Source organism: Heterodontus francisci, chromosome 9 (assembly GCF_036365525.1).
Source record: "Heterodontus francisci isolate sHetFra1 chromosome 9, sHetFra1.hap1, whole genome shotgun sequence".
Taxonomy (NCBI): Eukaryota; Metazoa; Chordata; class Chondrichthyes; order Heterodontiformes; family Heterodontidae; genus Heterodontus; species Heterodontus francisci.
The window spans coordinates 122368989-122387673 of record NC_090379.1 but is presented as its reverse complement, the minus strand read 5'-3'; the positions used below and the strand labels follow the sequence as shown (position 1 = coordinate 122387673).

General features: G+C 43.7%; 1 protein-coding gene across 1 annotated transcript; it reads left to right on the top strand.

Moving 5' to 3' along the window:
• The first annotated feature begins 322 nt into the window (after positions 1 to 322).
• Positions 323 to 5357, top strand: LOC137373411 (probable G-protein coupled receptor 139). Its single transcript, XM_068038227.1, has 3 exons — positions 323 to 425; positions 2931 to 3059; positions 4447 to 5357. Exons 1-3 carry the CDS (start codon positions 323 to 325, stop codon positions 5355 to 5357), a joined length of 1143 nt encoding a protein of 380 aa, XP_067894328.1.
• The last annotated feature ends 13328 nt before the right edge of the window (positions 5358 to 18685 follow it).

Sequence of the window (18685 nt, the reverse complement as noted above, 5' to 3'; positions counted from 1 at the left end):
CCTTCTGTGTTCAGTATTGTGGCCATAGTAGTTAAGGGTGAGTGTGTGATGGATGTGTGTTAGTTTATGTGGTGGGTACCTCGGATCCTGGTTTCCCATCACCTGACCGTTTACTTCCAACAAAGAATCTGAATAAGTTGTTGGAACATATGTTGATACATTTGGTTATATTTTTCCCGCACCACACGGGTATTGCGAGGATGGCTAAATTTAGAAGGACTGGGACGGTCTCGTAATGTAAGTAGTTGTGGAGGATATGTCAGTGGGACATGGAGCTTAAACTGGTGCACATTATTTTCACACATCAGGTGGCACTAGGCATATGGCGAGAGGGCTGGCGTCGGAGAATGAGCTCGAGGGAAGGTCTTACGAGGAAAGGCTGAAGGACTTGAGGTTGTTTTCGTTGGAGAGAAGGAGGAGAAGAGGTGACTTAATAGAGACATATAAGATAATCAGAGGGTTGGACAGGGTGGATAGTGAGAGCCTTTTTCCTTGGATGGTGATGGCAAACACGAGGGGACATAGCTTTAAGTTGAGGGGTGATAGATATAGGACAGATGTGAGAGGTAGTTTCTTTACACAGAGAGTAGTAGGAGCGTGGAACGCCCTGCCTGCAACAGTAGTAGACTCGCCAACTTTAAGGGCATTTAAGTGGTCATTGGATAGACATATGGATGAAAATGGAATAGTGTCGGTCAGATGGTTTCACAGGTCGGCGCAACATCGAGGGCTGAAGGGCCTGTACTGCGCTGTAATGTTCTATGTTCTATGTTCTGCAACCCGTATTCCCACAGTTTGATCACAGCATATCTCTTACTTCCAGTGCATACAGTTACCCGGAGCACTGCTGGTGAAGTATTGCACATATTCATCCCAGGACTTGGTGATAAATCCATAACAAGGAAATGGTTGTTTAGATATCCTGTAATGGCCTATCCACCCCTCTATCGGACATAATTCCCCGATGATTTCCTGATTTGGATCATGCACAATATTTCTCATAATATCTCCAGAAACCGAGCCAGCACCTCATCCTTGCTCCTCCCAATTCGCGGCGTAAATGACTGCCTTTTGCACATCATAGCAGTTTCTCAGTCCCTAATCTATTCTCCAAAACATTTCCTACTGTGTCTCCCCAGCATTTCTTTATTTTTTGTGGCGCATTCGACCCATATCCCGGCGGCCTCCCTCATCTGGGTAGATCTCACGAATGTTTGGGTAACATTGCATATTGAAAGTAAGCCCTCCCCCAACCCCCTCCCCTCCCCACCACCACCACCGCCACTCCAGGTAGCTCAATAGGAGATCACGTAGGAAATTTTCACATTTGATCTGGTGATAAATCACCCACCAGCTGGTGTTTCAATCCCACTGCATCATCCTGATTTGCTGGTCAGCATACCTGGCAGGCGCCATGATTCACACAGAAGGCACCATCACAACCATCGCATGATGGGTTTCTACCAGTGTCTCCCACGCTCTGTTGCCTTCAAGGCACAATTATTAAAACTACTGTAATGTTTTGAATCTACAACGCTGAATTGTGCATTTTATAACTGTCCTATTCAGGAAACAGAACATCTCCAGTGTATTACTTTTCAATGCCTTTTACTGATTGATGTAAGAACGTTTTCCCCATGTCCTTGTCTTCCAATTAACTATTTGGATCTGATACACAGCTGGGCTGGCTTGGTATATAACCAGGAAGGGCTCCCGCAATTTTGGGTTAAACAAGTGTTATTTTTGTCATATATCATGCCCATAACGGATAAGGTACTCAAAAAGTCGTACTTTTAACAAAAGTACTTTATTTCTGCCGTTTTGTTTTTTAGGGGGCTTTTCTATAACGCTTTGGTTGCTATAATAAACTCTACCAATTGTCAGAGCTAGGCATATCTATTACCCCGTTAGTATTGGTACTGAGTTAGGCAGTAACAGATGTCCCAATCTTCACATTATTCTCCGCAACATCGCCTGATAAGGACATTTTCCCGTGGTGGAGTGAGGTATCGATTGGATAGCCATCAAGCACAAGGGCAGCATTTTAACTAATTGTGTGAGGTGTTCTGCACAAGACTATTTGAAATCGTTACCAAGGTATGATTGCCCCATTCCACTAATTCAGATGGTTTTCAATAATTTGGTAAAGTCTTGTCTGTAAAATGCAAACCCTGATTGCTATCCATCTGAATAGGAATTTGCTGCATGCCGCACACATCACAGAGTACGATTAAGGATGCTGCCATAGCTGTGTTTGATGTACAGAAGTCTTCATACATTTGGTAAATTTGTCCATAATGACCAGACAATGCTGGTTCCCTGATGGGGCCAGATTAGGGGACCCATCAAATCTTTTGGATGTTGTTTTCACGGATCATTTGGAACCAGTACACGCTGAAAAAGGACTCTATTGGTGCCACGTTCCAGGTTATACTGAAACCTAACCAGAAATATAGCTGCTCTGCGGGAGATACCCTCCCTCATTCAGGCCAACAATGCTATCTTAAGGTTTTTATCAACAGCTGTCTCATCAAAATAATGACCACCTACAGTAAACATGTAAAAAGCTGCTTCTCCGTAACAGGAAGCACAGGAACCGTGAAAAGGGTCTAATGTTTGTTTAAACATTAATAAGGGAGACTTAGAATTTTTTTACTGCCCTCGGCTCATGAATATAGACCTTTTGGTGAGTCCATGCAGCTGGTTGGGGCAAGGGTTACTCCCCTCATGCCATACAAGGGTATCTGCACAGGGTGCTGTCATTCCTGGAACGAGAACAAATCATATTGCCATGAACAATCTTCCTCACTGGAAACAATCCCCAATGACTATGGAGCCAAGGATCGAAAGTGATCTGTCGTCTTATCTGCATTTGAAATGCCTATTGTGTGCGTATTTGAGCTCTTAGTGCTTGTTTTAATTTTTTCTAGAATACAGGTGTGTGCTCATTTATGTAGCCCATCCCAAAATTGCCGAAGAGCTCAGCATGGATCAGAGGTTTACTCTCAGAAGATCGACAGTTATTCTGATGGATAAGCGGCAAAGAGAACATAATAGTGGTAATAGTATAGGCACTATTGGACCGAATATGAACATTTTGTTTGGCGGTTTCGATTACTGTCACCAATATGCTATCACAGCAGTGATATCACATCCGTCGGGAGAACATGGTCGGGCTGGATGAGAAAAAAAAGCAGTTGCAGCCTTCTGTTCATTTGGAATTATGAGCCATCAATGTAAATTTTAGGAATGTCTGTCATCACAAACTTCTGGACTAGATGTGTCGTGAAGTTAAGGAGAGGGAGCAGACATTTAACGGCAATATTTGAGGTCGCAGAGTGGTGCATTTTGGATCACTCTCCAAGTGCTGCTACACTAGCAGCAATGTCCATTGGCTTAGCCGAGCAGGAGAATCCACCTTATCCCCAGGTCTCTGCAGCAAATTCAGTGCTGTGTGAGAGGAGTGTAAGATGATCATTGTCAAGTCTGTGATGAAGTCATGAAGGGTGAGTCAGATCCCGACTGCTGGCAAAAAGCAAACCCTGGAGGGTGGTGTTATCTTGGGAGGAGGTGTCCAATTGTGGGAAGTGCGTCCAATCCTGGGTGGAATGATATGATCCCGGGAGAGGTATGCAAACCCAGGAGGTCCAATCCCTGTAGGGGGTGTTCTGAAACAAGGACGGGTGATGTGATACTGGGAGGACGGGACCCATCGCGATAGGCAGATCTAATCCTCGGGGGAAGGGGGATCCGATTCCAAGAGATGGGGACAGATGTGGGAGTGTGGGTCTGATCCCGAGAGGTGGTGTCTGATCCTGGAAGGTGGTGCCTAATACCAGGGGGATCCGAGCTGGGGGTGGAGTTCGATTATGCCCCATTCAACCCCACAGAGGGTCCAATATCAGGGGTGTCTGATTACCCAACCCTCCAACCCCAGAGCCCAGAGGGTCTGATTAGCTCATCCCACACCCCGCCCGCCCCCCTCTCCCGCCCCCCCCACCCCTCGCGGCATCGCTGTGCTGGAGTTGTTCCAATTCCAAGAAGAGTCAGATCCCCAGTTGTCAGTTCCTTGGTAGTTCTGATCCGAGGGGTGGGTCCGGTCGCCAATCTTGGTTGCCTTTATCTGGGACGTGGGATCTTATTGGGAAAATTGGCCAGCCGAATTTAAACCTGTAAAACAGATTAAGTCAGAAACTTCAAGACTTATTAAAATATCTAAATTCACAACTCACCTCCTGGCAGCAACTGTTTGTCAGCCCTATTCCAATGTGTTGTACCTGGAAGTCGCTGGTTTTGGGTTGAGATTGAATTTTTAAAATTTAAACCTCTAACTGGATCCCAACCTATCCATATTTGGTCCTAAACTCCAGCCCTTACTGCATGGATCAGACACAGGAAACTTTTGACCAGTAATTTTCAGTCTCTGTTCGTTTCTCTCTCTTACAGTTAATTTATTGGCGATTGTGATCTTGTCCCGGGGGAAGTGCGGCCTCTCCACGTGCACCACTTACTACCTGGTGGCCATGGCAACGGCGGATCTACTGGTTATTATCACTGATGTTATATTGTCACGGATCAGTTATTATTATTTCCGGGGCTCTTTTCTGAACATCACCCCTGTATTTAGAGTCATCCTTGTCCTGGTTGGTGTAGCCACAGACTGTTCTGTTTGGTTCACAGTCACTTTCTCCTTTGATCGATTTGTGGCCATTTCTTGCCAGAAGCTGAAAACGCAATATTGTACCAAAAAAACAGTGGTTGTGATTCTCACAACAGCCTGCACCCTGCTTTGTTTTAAAAATGTTCCCTTTTACTTTACACTTGAACCTGGATGGATAATTGAGGATGTACCATGGAGTTGTAATGCAAAGCCAAGTTATTTTACTGAGCCCGGATGGGTGATATTTGACTGGTTTGATACGGTTTTAACCCCATTACTCCCATTCACTTTAATTCTGTTGCTCAACGCTCTGACAGTCAGGCACATTTTAATGGCCAATCGAATCCGTAAGGGATTGAGGGGTCAGAGCAAGGGAGAGAATAACCGTGACCCAGAGATGGAGAGCAGAAGGAAGTCTATGATTTTACTCTTCGCCATATCCGGCAGCTTCATACTTCTGTGGTTGACACGGGTAATAGAATTCCTATATTATAGCATTACAGGAACAAATCCCATAGATTCCAAGGGTTCTTTGTATATCTTTCGACAAGTTGGATTTATGCTGCAGATTTTAAGTTGCTGCACAAACACATTTATCTATGGAGTGACTCAGTCCAAGTTCAGAAAGCAGTTTAAGAGCCTGGTGAAATATCCGGTTACATCAATTATTCAATTAATTAATAAACAAAACAACTGAGTTCAACCGAGAAGTGGGTCCCAGTGATTCCTGTCCATGAATGAAATATTTATAACCAGATATTCGTCGACTGAATGGCACCAGTATTTGCTGGGGATCTGAAAATATCCCCAGAGGTGGGATGGAAAATAGGGGAAATGGCAGGACAGGAAGGAAAACATCAGCCACAGAATCCACTGCACCAGCAGCGCTTTGTTTCCCGAAGGGTGGGGCAGAACTGCGCCCTCTGTCGGGCAGGAGAGGATATAGCAGCCTCGGTCTCCACTGCTTCTCCGGGGTCTCAGTTGGCAGCTGCTCGAAGGAACCGGCTGTACCCCTTACTGGCTCCAATAAGAGCTGGTATTGTTAGCAATTCCCTCTCTTTAGTTTCTGTCCTTCGCTCCTGCAAACCTGCCCTCATCACCCCTCTCAGCAAAAAAAAAACATTGCCACTTCTGTCCTTGGACGAAACCGTACATTTCCAAGCGCCCTTTACTCTCCCAACCCCTTGACGTGCTGTCGCCTCTCAAATACTTGCCCATCTTTCTTGGAATTCCACGTGTACATCGTTCCAATCAGATGTGGGCCACTACCAGAGTTTCGCAATACCTCTTATCCAAGTCACAAATGGCATTGGCTGTTATTGTGACAAAGGCAAATTATCCCTGCTCTTCCTTTCGACCTGTCTGCAGCCCTGACCGAACTATCCTCCTCCAATGCCTCTCCATTGCCATCCAACTGAGTGGGACTGCATTCACTTATTTCTATTATAATCTATCTAATCTTTCCCAAACAATCACCACCAATGTCTCCACTTCTTGCTCTTGCATTGTTACCTCTGGTGTACACAAAGGATCCATTCTTAGCCCCCTCCTATTTCTCATCTATCTGATGACCTCGGCGACATGATCTGAAAGTGCAGCATTAGTTTTCACATATGTTTTCACGGCACTGAGCTCTACCTCACCACCCTTCCCTCTACTACCAAACTGTTGATACATTATCAGACTGCTTATCCAACATCCAGCACTTGATAAGCATAAACCTCCTCCTATTATGTATTGAGAAAACTGAAGCCATTGCTTTTGGTCGCTGTTCCAAACTTAGTTACCTAGAAATCGATACACTCCATCTCCCAGGTAAACAGTCTGGGACTTAATCAGATTGTTGTCAATCTTGAACCCATCATGAACTTCCGCGCACATACCCATGCCATCACTAAGACAGACTATTTCCACCACATAGCATCGCACACCTTCATCCCTTTCATCTGTTCATCTGCTGCTTAATTCCTCAACAATGCTTCTGTTACCTTGAGAATTGACAATTCCAATGCACTGCTGACTGACCTCCCACATTCTACACTCCATAAACTTGATGTCGCACAGAAATTTTCTGCCCGTTTCCTTACTCGTGCCAGGTCCCATTACCCCATAACCGTGCTCTTTCTGAGCAAAGTTTGCTCCCAGATAAACAATGTCTTCATATAAAATTTTTCCCAGTGTTTTCAAATCCCTCCATGCCCTCCCTACCCTCTATATTTGTCATCTCCTCCAGCCCTACAGCCGTTCCTATCTCTCTTAACAGCTCCAGGCCCTACAAACCTCCCTATGTCTGTTACCTCCTCCAGCCCACACGATGCTTCAAGATATCTGTGTTCCTCTAACTCTGGCTTCTTGTGCAACACCGGTAGTAATTGCTCCACAATTGGCGGCTGCACCTTCATTTGTCTGGGCCCTAAACCCCAGACTTTCTTCCTTAAATCTCTTCTCCCTTTTGATCCTTCTTTATGATGCTCCTTAAATCCTACCTTTTGATAAAGCTTTAGGTCCTAATATTTCTTCACATGACTTGGTGTCATGTTTTGCTATATAATACTCCTGTGAAGTGTCTTGGATTGTTTTATTACAACAACATAAATTTAGAACTATAAGTTGATGTTGTCGCCACTTTCTCAGTTTCTCTTTCCCAACCCTAAACCGAACCATAAACCGAACAATGACAATAACACCATCGCTAAACCTAAACATCACCCGACATCAAAAACTAACTCTCACACTACCCCCAACATTAATACTAACACTAACCATACCAAAGGCATAAATCTAACCCTAAACCTAACGCTATCACTAACCTTAAACCGAATGATAAATACAATCCTAAACCTAACCTTAACCGTAGTCTCAACTTTAACACTAACTCTAACTGCAACACTAACAGTCAACCTAACCCTAAATCAAAATCTAACCTGATAAATAGCCCTAACTATAATTCAAGCACTCAGCCTAACATTATCACTAACAATAACTGTAATCCTAATTTTAATCCTAATCCTAACTACAACACTAAACCTAGCCACAGCCTCAACCTCAATGGTAACACTGAACCTAACTCAAACCCTAACCTACTGGAGCAAAGAGAACACAGCAAGACCAGTGGCATCACAGAGCCGGAACAACAGCGAGGATTTATGTGCTTGAGGGATAACGAGAGTCGCTGTCGAGCATCAAGGAGGATGATAGCTTCCCGGATCGTACGTTCCAGGAGGTAGGCACCCCGAAGGCAGTGAGACTTCACAATAGTACATGGCTGGACATCCAGAAGAGTAAGAAGAGGCAGGAAGTGCACGAGTCTTCTGGGTGTGTACTATTCTCAATCCAGTATGCAGCATTGGAGACTGATGGAATGACAAATCCTTGAAGGAATTTAGTTCTGACCATGGCACCAATGAGGATGTGGCTGCACGGGAGGGAGTATCAAAGAGTAGAAACACATTCGTTATTGGAGATTCCATAGTTAGGGAAAGAGGCAGGTATTTCTGTAACTGTCATCGTGAGTCTTGCATGTGTGTTGGCTCACGTGTGCAAGCATGAATTACATGACAGAAAGAATGCAGAATATTTTCCGCGGGGGGGCAGTGAGTCAGAATTTACGATACTTGTCAAGACCAACCACATAGCAAGGGCAGGTATCGAGGTCCTCCAGTCATATTTTCAGGAGCTCGGGACAAAGTTTAAAACGTAGACAAAAAAGGTAGTAAACTCTGGATTGCTCCCAGTGTAATGCGCCAGAGAGAGGAGAAATGGGAAGATAGGGAGGATCAATATGTGGCTTGAGGCAAAGTACGAAGGACTTACGATTCTTGGGGCACTAGGGCTAATTCTTGGTAACTAGGAACCTCTTCAAAAGGGACAGGTTACACATCAACAGGACTGGAACCAGAGCTTATAAATAAAGGAAGAAATTAGAGTGTACAATGGATTGACACAATGTTAAGGAACAAAATTTAGGAGTGCTTTGATCAACATTGTGGTGTATGGATGCTGTTCGGGCTGATGGGGTGGTCTACAGTACTGTTCCCCAGTGTTTAGTACAAGGACCACTGCTGTATCCGATATGCATTAATGACTTAGACTTCAGTGAACTGGGTACAATTTTGACATTTTCACAAAAAATGAGCCTGGGACGATAGGGAGGAAGTTGCAATAGAATCCAGCAAGACATAGACTTGGTGGAAATAATGGGTGGGAACATGGCAGATGACTGATCTAATGCATTCTGCGGTGGCGAATCAAGAGAGAAAATACGAGATATATGTTAGTAGTTTAAAGGAAGTGCAAGAACAGACAGTCCTGAGCTGTTCATGCAAACATCTTTGAAGTTGGCACGACGGGTTCACAAGGCAATTAATAACGTTTCGTCAATCCTTAGATTTATGAATGGAGTAATTATCCTATTTGTTCGTGGGATGTGAGCTTCGCTGGTAAGGCCATCATTTATTGCCCATCCCTAATTGCCCTTGAGAAGGTGATGGTGAGCTGCCTTCTTGACTCTCTGCTGCCTATCTTGTCTAGGTATACCCACAGTGCTGTTAGGGAGAAAGGGTCAGGATTATGACCCAGAAGCAGTGAAAGAACGGCGATATCATTCCAATTCAGGGTGGTGTGTGCCTTTGAGGGGAACTTGCAGATGGTTGCCTTCTCTTGTGCCTGATGTCCTTGCTTTGCTAGTTAGTAGAGGTCACAGGTTTGGAAGGTGGGGAGCTGTTGCAGTGCATCTTGTAGATGGTACAAACTATCAACACAGTGAAGCTGTGGAGGTGATAGTGAATGTTGATTAAGCGGTTTGCTGTTTACTGAATGCCGTCGAGCTCCTTGAGAGTTGTTGGATCTGTGCTCATCCAAACAAGTGGAATCTATATTGTTACACTCCTGATTTTTTCCTTGAGGGTGTTCAACAGGCTTTGGGGAATCAGGAGTTGAGTAACAACAGGATATGGATGATGGGAGATACAGCGATGGCAACACCATTCTAAACAAGATTTAGAATCTTGTTGGAGAAAATTATGACTTGGCATTTGTGTAGCTCTGGTGCTGTTTGCCACTGAGCAGCATAATAGTAATGCTACTGCACTAGTAACCAAGAGGCCTAGACTAATGATCCGGGGACTAGATTTCAAATACCACCACGGCAGCTGGAAGAATTTAGGTTCATTTATTTGATAAACCTCGAATAAACAGTTGATCTCAGGAATAGTATCTATGAAACTACCAAATCGTTTAAGTAAAAAAAACCTTTTGGTTCAGAAATGTCCTTCACAGGATGAAATGTGATATCTTTACCCAATCTGGCTTATATGTGACTCTGGACCCACAGCAATATGGCTGAACTTTAACTAACATCTGAAACAACAGAGCAAGCTATGCAGTTGTTTAAAATCGCTGCAACAAAATCAAGTAAGAATAACATGAGATCGCCCATCCAGCGTAGTGGAAGCTGCAAAAGCCCTTTTGACCTTGCAAAGTTGTTCTTCATAACATCTGGGGACTTTTGCCTAAGTTGGGAGAGCTGTCCCTCAGACAGGTCAAGCAACAGCCTGACGTAGTGTGATGGGTTCCACCGTTTTGGGGAATGGTGGAGGAGCATGTACGAGCCTGTTATCGGAACAGATGAATTGTTGAATGTTCTGTTCGATGCACTGGACCTTGTTTCAAACATTGTGTTTTCTTTAGATGGAAACTAACTGAAGTGGAGATGAAGAGGATACAACTAATTGTTAAATAACGAGAGGTGAGATGAAGAGAGCTTTGTTACACAGACCGTTATTGGGAACTAGAATTCACGGATTTACATCGTGGCAGACGTATGTTCAATGAAAATACTTAAAATGAAATTGGAAAATTATTTGAAACGAAAACAAAAGAATTCTATGAAAAGAAGAAGTGTTTGTGAATCACTCGATAACTCATCAAAATCGATGGCACAGACACAATGGGCAGAATGGTCTATTTCTGCACAGTGCCATTCCAGTATTCTCTGAGCAAGAGACGAAGAGGAAGAGACAGTGCTAGAGCGAGAGAGAGAGAAAGGTAAATAGAGTAAGATAAGTAGTGCTAGAGAGAGAAAAGCATGAAGAGATAATGGGAATGTGGGTTCATATTATTCATGTACCTCGTAGTTTGTGGGATCAGCACATGACGAGTTAAAAAAAAAACTTTCAGTAATGATGAATAAAGATGCTTTGGGATGCAAACGTAAGGCCATTTGACAGGTTGATGGTACAGGAAGGTCTGTCATCAATGTCTTGAAGGCCTGGGACATGATGTTTTAATAATTGTGTTTGTCATCATAAAGCTATTCAAGTCCATAAGTGCCACAAGATCTAACGATGATAACAGAATCATTGGGAGAGGCAGAGATGAACAAAAGTCTATCTTCGTGGCTACATTGTGCATAAAATGTAAAGCTTAAAAGGTATAATTGGTATAATTGTTTTGAGTAAACCATAGTTTGTTACAGTCATGCAAGAATCATGAAGGGGGGAGGGGGACCTGAATTTTTATAGTGAATCGTGGGCTTAATAATAAAGAATCGCATAAATACTGCCGAGCTCTATATTTTGCCAAAGCATTCATGTTGGATTGTGTAACATGAGCCCGTTACATAAATGTGATGCTGAGTTGAAGAAAACTGATAGCTGTGTGCTCTGGTATTTAAAGTAATGAAACAAAATCGAACAGGAACACAGTCCAACACGGCACATAGAGAAAAAAATAGATAAACACTTGAAGGGGAAAGGCTTTCAGGGCTTTAGGAAAGTGAAAGAAAAACGGGACGAATTGGAACGATGAGGACAAAGAGCAATTACAGCCATAGAGTCAAGTATGGCACAGAAGGAGGTCATCCAGCCCATCGACTTTATGCAGCTCTCCACTGAGGAATCCAGTCAGTGCCATTCCCTGGCTCGATCTCGTTAGCCATGCACGTTCATTTTGTTTAAGTGACCATCCAATTTCCTTTTGAAATAACTGATTGCCTCTACTTCCAATACAAAGAACAAAGAACAAAGATAATTACAGCACAGGAACAGGCCCTTCGGCCCTCCAAGCCTGCGCCGATCCAGATCCTCTCTCTAAACATGTCGCCTATTTTCTAAGCTTCTGTATCTCTTTTCTTCCTGCCCATTCATGTATCTGTCTAGATACATCTTAAAAGACTCCATCGTGCCCGCATCTACCACCTCCGCTGGCAATGCGTTCCAGGTGCCCACCACCCTCTGCGTAAAGAACTTTCCACGCATATCCCCCCTAAACTTTTCCCCTTTCACTTTGAACTCGTGTCCTCTAGTAATTGAAACCCCCACTCTGGGAAAAAGCTTCTTGCTATCCACCCTGTCTATACCTCTCATGATTTTGTACACCTCAATCAGGTCCCCCCTCAACCTCCGTCTTTCTAATGAAAATAATCCTAATCTACTCAACCTCTCTTCATAGCTAGCGCCCTCCATACCAGGCAACATCCTGGTGAACCTCCTCTGCACCCTCTCCAAAGCATCCACATCCTTTTGATAATGTGGCGACCAGAACTGTACGCAGTATTCCAAATGTGGCCGAACCAAAGTCCTATACAACTGTAACATGACCTGCCAACTCTTGTACTCAATGACCCGTCCGATGAAGGAAAGCATGCCGTATGCCTTCTTGACCACTCTATTTACCTGCGTTGCCACCTTCAGGGAACAGTGGACCTGAACACCCAAATCTCTCTGGACATCAATTTTCCCCAGGACTTTTCCATTTACTGTATAGTTCACTCTTGAATTGGATCTTCCAAAATGCATCACCTCGCATTTGCCCTGATTGAACTCCATCTGCCATTTCTCTGCCCAACTCTCCAATCTATCTATATTCTGCTGTATTCTCTGACAGTCCCCTTCACTATCTGCTACTCCACCAATCTTAGTGTCGTCTGCAAATTTGCTAATCAGTCCACCTATACTTTCCTCCAAATCATTAATGCATATCACAAACAACAGTGGTCCCAGCACGGATCCCTGTGGAACACCACTGGTCACACGTCTCCATTTTGAGAAACTCCCTTCTACTGCTACTCTCTGTCTCCTGTTGCCCAGCCAGTTCTTTATCCATCTAGCTAGTACACCTTGGACCCCAAGCGCCTTCACTTTCTCCATCAGCCTGCCATGGGGAACCTTATCAAACGCCTTACTGAAGTCCATGTATATGACATCGACAGCCCTTCCGTCATCAATCAACTTTGTCACTTCCTCAAAGAATTCTATTAAGTTGGTAAGACATGACCTTCCCTGCACAAAACCATGTTGCCTATCACTGATGAGCCCATTTTCTTCCAAATGGGAATAGATCCTATCCCTCAGTATCTTCTCCAGCAGCTTCCCTACCACTGACGTCAGACTCACCGGTCTATAATTTCCTGGATTATCCCTGCTACCCTTCTTAAACAAGGGGACAACATTAGCAATTCTCCAGTCCTCCGGGACCTCACCCGTGTTTAAGGATGCTGCAAAGATATCTGTTAAGGCCCCAGCTATTTCCTCTCTCGCTTCCCTCAGTAACCTGGGATAGATCCCATCCGGACCTGGGGACTTGTCCACCTTAATGCCCTTTAGAATACCCAACACTTCCTCCCTCCTTATGCCGACTTGACCTAGAGTAATCAAACATCTGTTCCTAACCTCAACATCCGTCATGTCCCTCTCCTCGGTGAATACCGATGCAAAGTACTCGTTTAGAATCTCACCCATTTTCTCTGAGTCCAAGCATAACATTCCTCCTTTGTCCTTTAGTGGGCCATTCCTTTCTCTAGTTACCCTCTTTCTCCTTATATATGAATAAAAGGCTTTGGGATTTTCCTTAACCCTGTTTGCTAAAGATACACTTGTGGGCAGTGAGTTACAGGTCATTACCACCAGTGGCATAAAAACAAATAATCTTCCCTGGCATCTCTGACACAAAACGTTCAGTATCTGTCATCTAGTCCTTGCACAATTTGTGAACGGGCTAGTTTTTAATGTCTAACTTACCTAAGCCTGTCATAACCTTCTACATGGCTATCCAAGCATCCCTCAATCTCTTTGTTCCAGACTGTCCGGTATAACCTTGTAAATAAATTCCCCCGAACCCTAGAACGATTTTGTAATTTTCCTCTGTCCCCTCTCAAGCATCTTTACATTCTTTTTAAATAGTGACGACCAGAAATGGATGCAATAATCCAATTGGGGCCTAACCAAAGCTGTATAAATGTTCAGCATAACGTCCCTGCTTTTTTCGCTCGATGCCTCTATTTATGAAGGCCAGAATCCCATATTCTTTGCTCATCACTCCCTCAATATGTCCTGCCACTTCCAAAGTTTGAAGCATTTGCACCCCTAGGCACTGCTATTCCTGCACACGATTTCCAACTGTGCCATTATATTTATATTACCTCTCCTTATTCCTTCTGCCAAAATGCATCACCTCACACTTGTCCATATTATATTCCATCAGTCACCTGTCTGCTCATCGTCACTGATTACCACATCTCCATTTGGAATCATCAGCATATTTCGATACTCTACACTGTATTCCAAGCTCCAAGTCATTTTTACAGAACAAAAAAAAACTGGTCGAATCACTGACCCATGAGGAAATCCACTGTCTACCATGCATGCCATAATTAACACAAGGGTTAATATTAGATATTAGAATCAAGGCACTCCTTGATCGGGAAACAGTAGTGCTCAGTGAGTGGCAAGACTTGGTGTGAGGTAGGATAGCAAGGCAGAGTTTTGGATTGCCTTTAGTTTATGGAGTCTTGCAATTGCCAGACTGGCCAGGATACAATGTAAATAGAAACATAGAAACAAAGAAAATAGGAGCAGGAATAGGCCATTCGGCCCTTCGAGCTCGCTGCGCCATTCATTATGATCATGGCTAATCATCCAACTCAGTACCCTGCTCCCGCTTTCGGCCTGTATTCTTTGCTACCTTTAAACCAGAGAGCTATATCTAACTCCTGCTTGAAAACATACAATATTTTGGCCTCAACTGCTTTCTGTAGTAGCGAATTTCACAGGTTCACACTCTTTGGGTGAAGAAATTTCTCCTCATCTCAGTCCTGAAAGGTTTACCCCGTATCCTTAGACTATGAACCCTGGTTCTGGACTCCCCTACTATCGGGAATATCCTTCCAACATCTACCCTGTCAAGTCCTGTAATAATTTGTTAAATTTCTTTGAGATCCCCCCTCACTATTCTGAACTCCAGCGAATACAATCCTAACCGACTCAATCTCTCCTCATACGTCAGTCCCGCCATCCCAGGAATCAATCTGATAAACTTTCGCTGAACTCCCTCGATAGCAAGAACATCCTGCCTCAGATAAGGAGACCAAAACTGCACACAATATTCCAGGTGTGGCCTCACCAAGGCCCTGTATAATTGCAGCAAGACATCCCTGCTCCTGTACTCGAATTCTCTCACTATGAAGGCCAACATACCATTTGCTTTTTTTTACTGCCTGTTGGACCTGCATGCATACCTTCGGTGACTGGTGTATGAGAACATCCAGGTCTCATTGCAAGTCCTCTCTCTCAGTTTATAACCGTTCAGATAATAATCTGCCTTCCTGTTTTTGCTACCAAAGTGGATAACCTCACATTTATCCACATTATCCTGCATCTGCCTTGCATTTTCCCACTCACTCAACTTGTGAAAATCACTGTGAAGCCTCTCTGCGTCCTCCTCACAACTCACCCTCCCATCCAGTTTTCTGTCATCTGCAAATTTGGAGATATTATATTTAGTTCCCTCATCTAAATCATTAATATATATTGTGAATAGCTGGGATCTTAGCATAATCCCTGCATTACCCCACTAGTCACTGCCTGACATTCAGAAAAAGATCTATTTATCCCTATTCTTTGTTTCCCGTCTGCCAAACACTTTTCTATCCATCCCCAATCCCAGGTGCTTTAATTTTACATGCTAGTCTCTTATGTGGGACTTTATTGAAAGCCGTCTGAAAGTCCAAATAAACCATATCCACCGTCTTCCCCTTCTCAACTCCACCAGTTCCATCCTCGAAGAATTCTAGTAGATTTGTTAAGCATGATTTCCCAATCGCAAATCCTTGCTGACTCTATCCGATTCTACCACTGTTCTCCAAGCGCTCTGCAATAAAACCTTAGATAATGGACTCTCGAAATTTTCCAACAGCCAAGGTCAGGTTGACTGGTCTATAATTCCCTGCTTTCTTTCTACTTCACTTTTTAAAGAGTGGGGTTACATTAGCTACCCTCCAATGTGTAGGAACTGTTCCAGAGTCTATAGAATCTTGGAAGATGACCACCAATGCACCCACTATTTCTGGAGCCACTTCCTGAAGGACCCTGGGATGCAGACCATCAGGCCCTGGGGATTTATTGGCATTCAATCCCATCAAATTGAAATGACAAGTCTTGATGTAACAAATGCCTGGCTGACGTTTTAAGCAACAGTTGGCTCAGGTTGGAGAGAGGCGAAATTCCTGAAGTGAGAGTAAGCAGGATTGGCATGGAGAGGATATGGGGTCAGAACTCAGCTCAAAATCAAAGGGATAGCCAAGGTTGCAAACTGTCTGTATTCAGCTTCAGACGTTGGCCACGGAGGGGGTTGGAATCTATGAATCCACAAGGAAAGTTGTGACAGAGTCGGAATTCAATTGCTTCAGTCTTCCAAAAAAAAAAGTAAATGAAAGGAAGGACAATGAAATGTATGTTGCATAAATTATAGCTGCAGATCGAGAAATACCAGGGACACCGACAGCAGTAATGTAATAAAGTAAATTACAACAATATTAATACAGTTAACAATGATTGTTTGAATTAATAGGTGGATACAGAATCTTATCAGGAGCAGCTACAGCGGGATGGAGGGCGCAGTAAATGAGAAGAAGAGTAATGCAGCTAAATAAGAATTATGAATAAATAGGTTGCAGAGAGATTTTCCAGGGATATCAACAATAGTGAGAATGGGATAATATATATGTCCAATAATTCGAACAGCGAACTGGATTCGAATTTCTAATGATATTCTATCATAATTTGCAGAAAGATAATCAAATTCCCAGAAGACCCTCCTGTCCATTATTGTAACATTCCCTTTTATTCTTCTCAGACTCTGATCCATTATTGCAACATTCCAATCTATTGTTCACAGATTCTGATCTGTCGTCTCCCTCTCTCTGGAGCTGCTGACCTGTGTTACTGCTGCATGTGACGCTCACACTGACATTATGGGATAACAAAGTGAAAGGAGTCCCAAATGAAAAGAAGAGAGAAGCTCTCCATCGACACATTTAGGATTCATGGAGACTGATATTAATTGTATTGCCTGAACAAAAGCATTCAGTTAACCCTTTCGAATTCAACGTTTTTTGTAGGACATTTCCTCGGTCTGGATGGGATGTATGAGGGCTACTGAAAGAAGGAATGATGTGACTAGATAAGGCATTGGCCATAACCTTTCATTCCTCCTTGGATATGGGAGTGATGCGAAAGAACTGGGGTATAGAAATTCTATACCCTGTTTTGAAAAGGAAAAGTTGATGATCTTTGTAACGACAAGCCAGGAAGGTTAATTTATGTGGGGGACAAATTATGGCCTTCACCGAAGAAAAAATATTTAGAACATAGAACATAGAACAGTACAGCACAGTACAGGCCCTTCGGCCCACGATGTTGTGCCAACCTTTAACCTACTCTAGGATCAAACTAGCTACATACCCTTCATACATCCATGCACCTATCCAAGAGTCGCTTAAATATCCCCAATGTATCTGCTTCTACTACCACCGCTGGCAGTGCATTCCATGCACCCACCACTCTCTGTGTAAAGAACCTACCTCTGACACCTTCCTCCAATCAACTTAAAATTATGCCCCCTGGTGATAGCCCTTTCCGCCCTGGGAAAAAGTCTCTGGCTATCCACTCTATCTATGCCTCTCATCATCTTGTACCCCTCTATCAAGTCATATCTCATCCTTCTTCGCTCCAATGAGAAAAGCCCTAGCTCCCTCAACCTTTCTTCGAAAGACATGCCCTCCAGTCCAGGCAGCATCCTGGTAAATCTCCTCTGCACCATCTCTAAAGCTTCCACATCTTTCCTCTAATGAGGCAACCAGAACTGAACACAATATTCCAAGTGTGGTCGAACCAGGGCTTTATAGAGCTGCAGCATAACCTCGTGGCTCTTAAACTCAATCCCCCTGTTAATGAAAGCCAACACACCATACGCTTTCTTAACAACCCTATCAACGTGGGTGAAAACTTTGAGCGATCGATGGACATGGACTCCAAGATCCCTCTGTTCCTCCACACTACCAAGAATCCTGTCTTTAAGCCTGTATTCTGCATTCAAATTCGACCTTCCAAAATGAATGACTTCACACTTTTCCAAGTTGAACTCCATCTGCCACTTCTCAGCCCAGCTCTGCATCCTGTCAATGTCCCGTTGCAACCAACAACAACCTTCCACACTATCCACAACTCCAGCAACCTTCGTGTCATCGGCAAACTTGCTAACCCAGCCTTCCACTTCCTCATCCAAGTCATTTATAGAAATCACAAAGAGCAGAGGTCCCAGAACAGATCCCTGCGGAACACCACTGGTCACCGAGTTCCATGCTGAATACTTTCCATCTACTACCACCCTCTGTCTTCTATGAGCCAGCCAATTCTGTATCCAGACAGCCAACTTTCCCTGAATCCCATGCCTCCTTACTTTCTGAATGAGCCTACCATGGGGAACCTTATCAAACGCCTTGCTAAAATCCATATACACCACATCCACTGCTCTTCCTTCATCAATGTGTTTTGTCACATCTTCAAAGAATTCAATAAGGCTTGTGAGGCATGACCTGCCCCTCACAAAGCCATGCTGACTGTCTCTAATCAAAATATGCTTTCCAAATAATCATAAATCCTGTTTCTCAGAATCCTCTCCAATAATTTGCCCACCACCGATGTAAGACTGACTGGTCTATAATTCCCAGGGTTATCCCTATTCCCTTTA

Bases quoted from the DNA above. Each gene is read 5' to 3' on its own strand.
- LOC137373411 (XM_068038227.1), top strand. From the start codon at position 323: ATGGCGAGAGGGCTGGCGTCGGAGAATGAGCTCGAGGGAAGGTCTTAC. The intron at 426-2,930 runs GTGACTTAATAG...AATTTTTTCTAG, and splicing joins GGAGAGAAGGAGGAGAAGAG to AATACAGGTGTGTGCTCATT. The intron at 3,060-4,446 runs GTAATAGTATAG...TCTCTCTTACAG, and splicing joins GCAAAGAGAACATAATAGTG to TTAATTTATTGGCGATTGTG.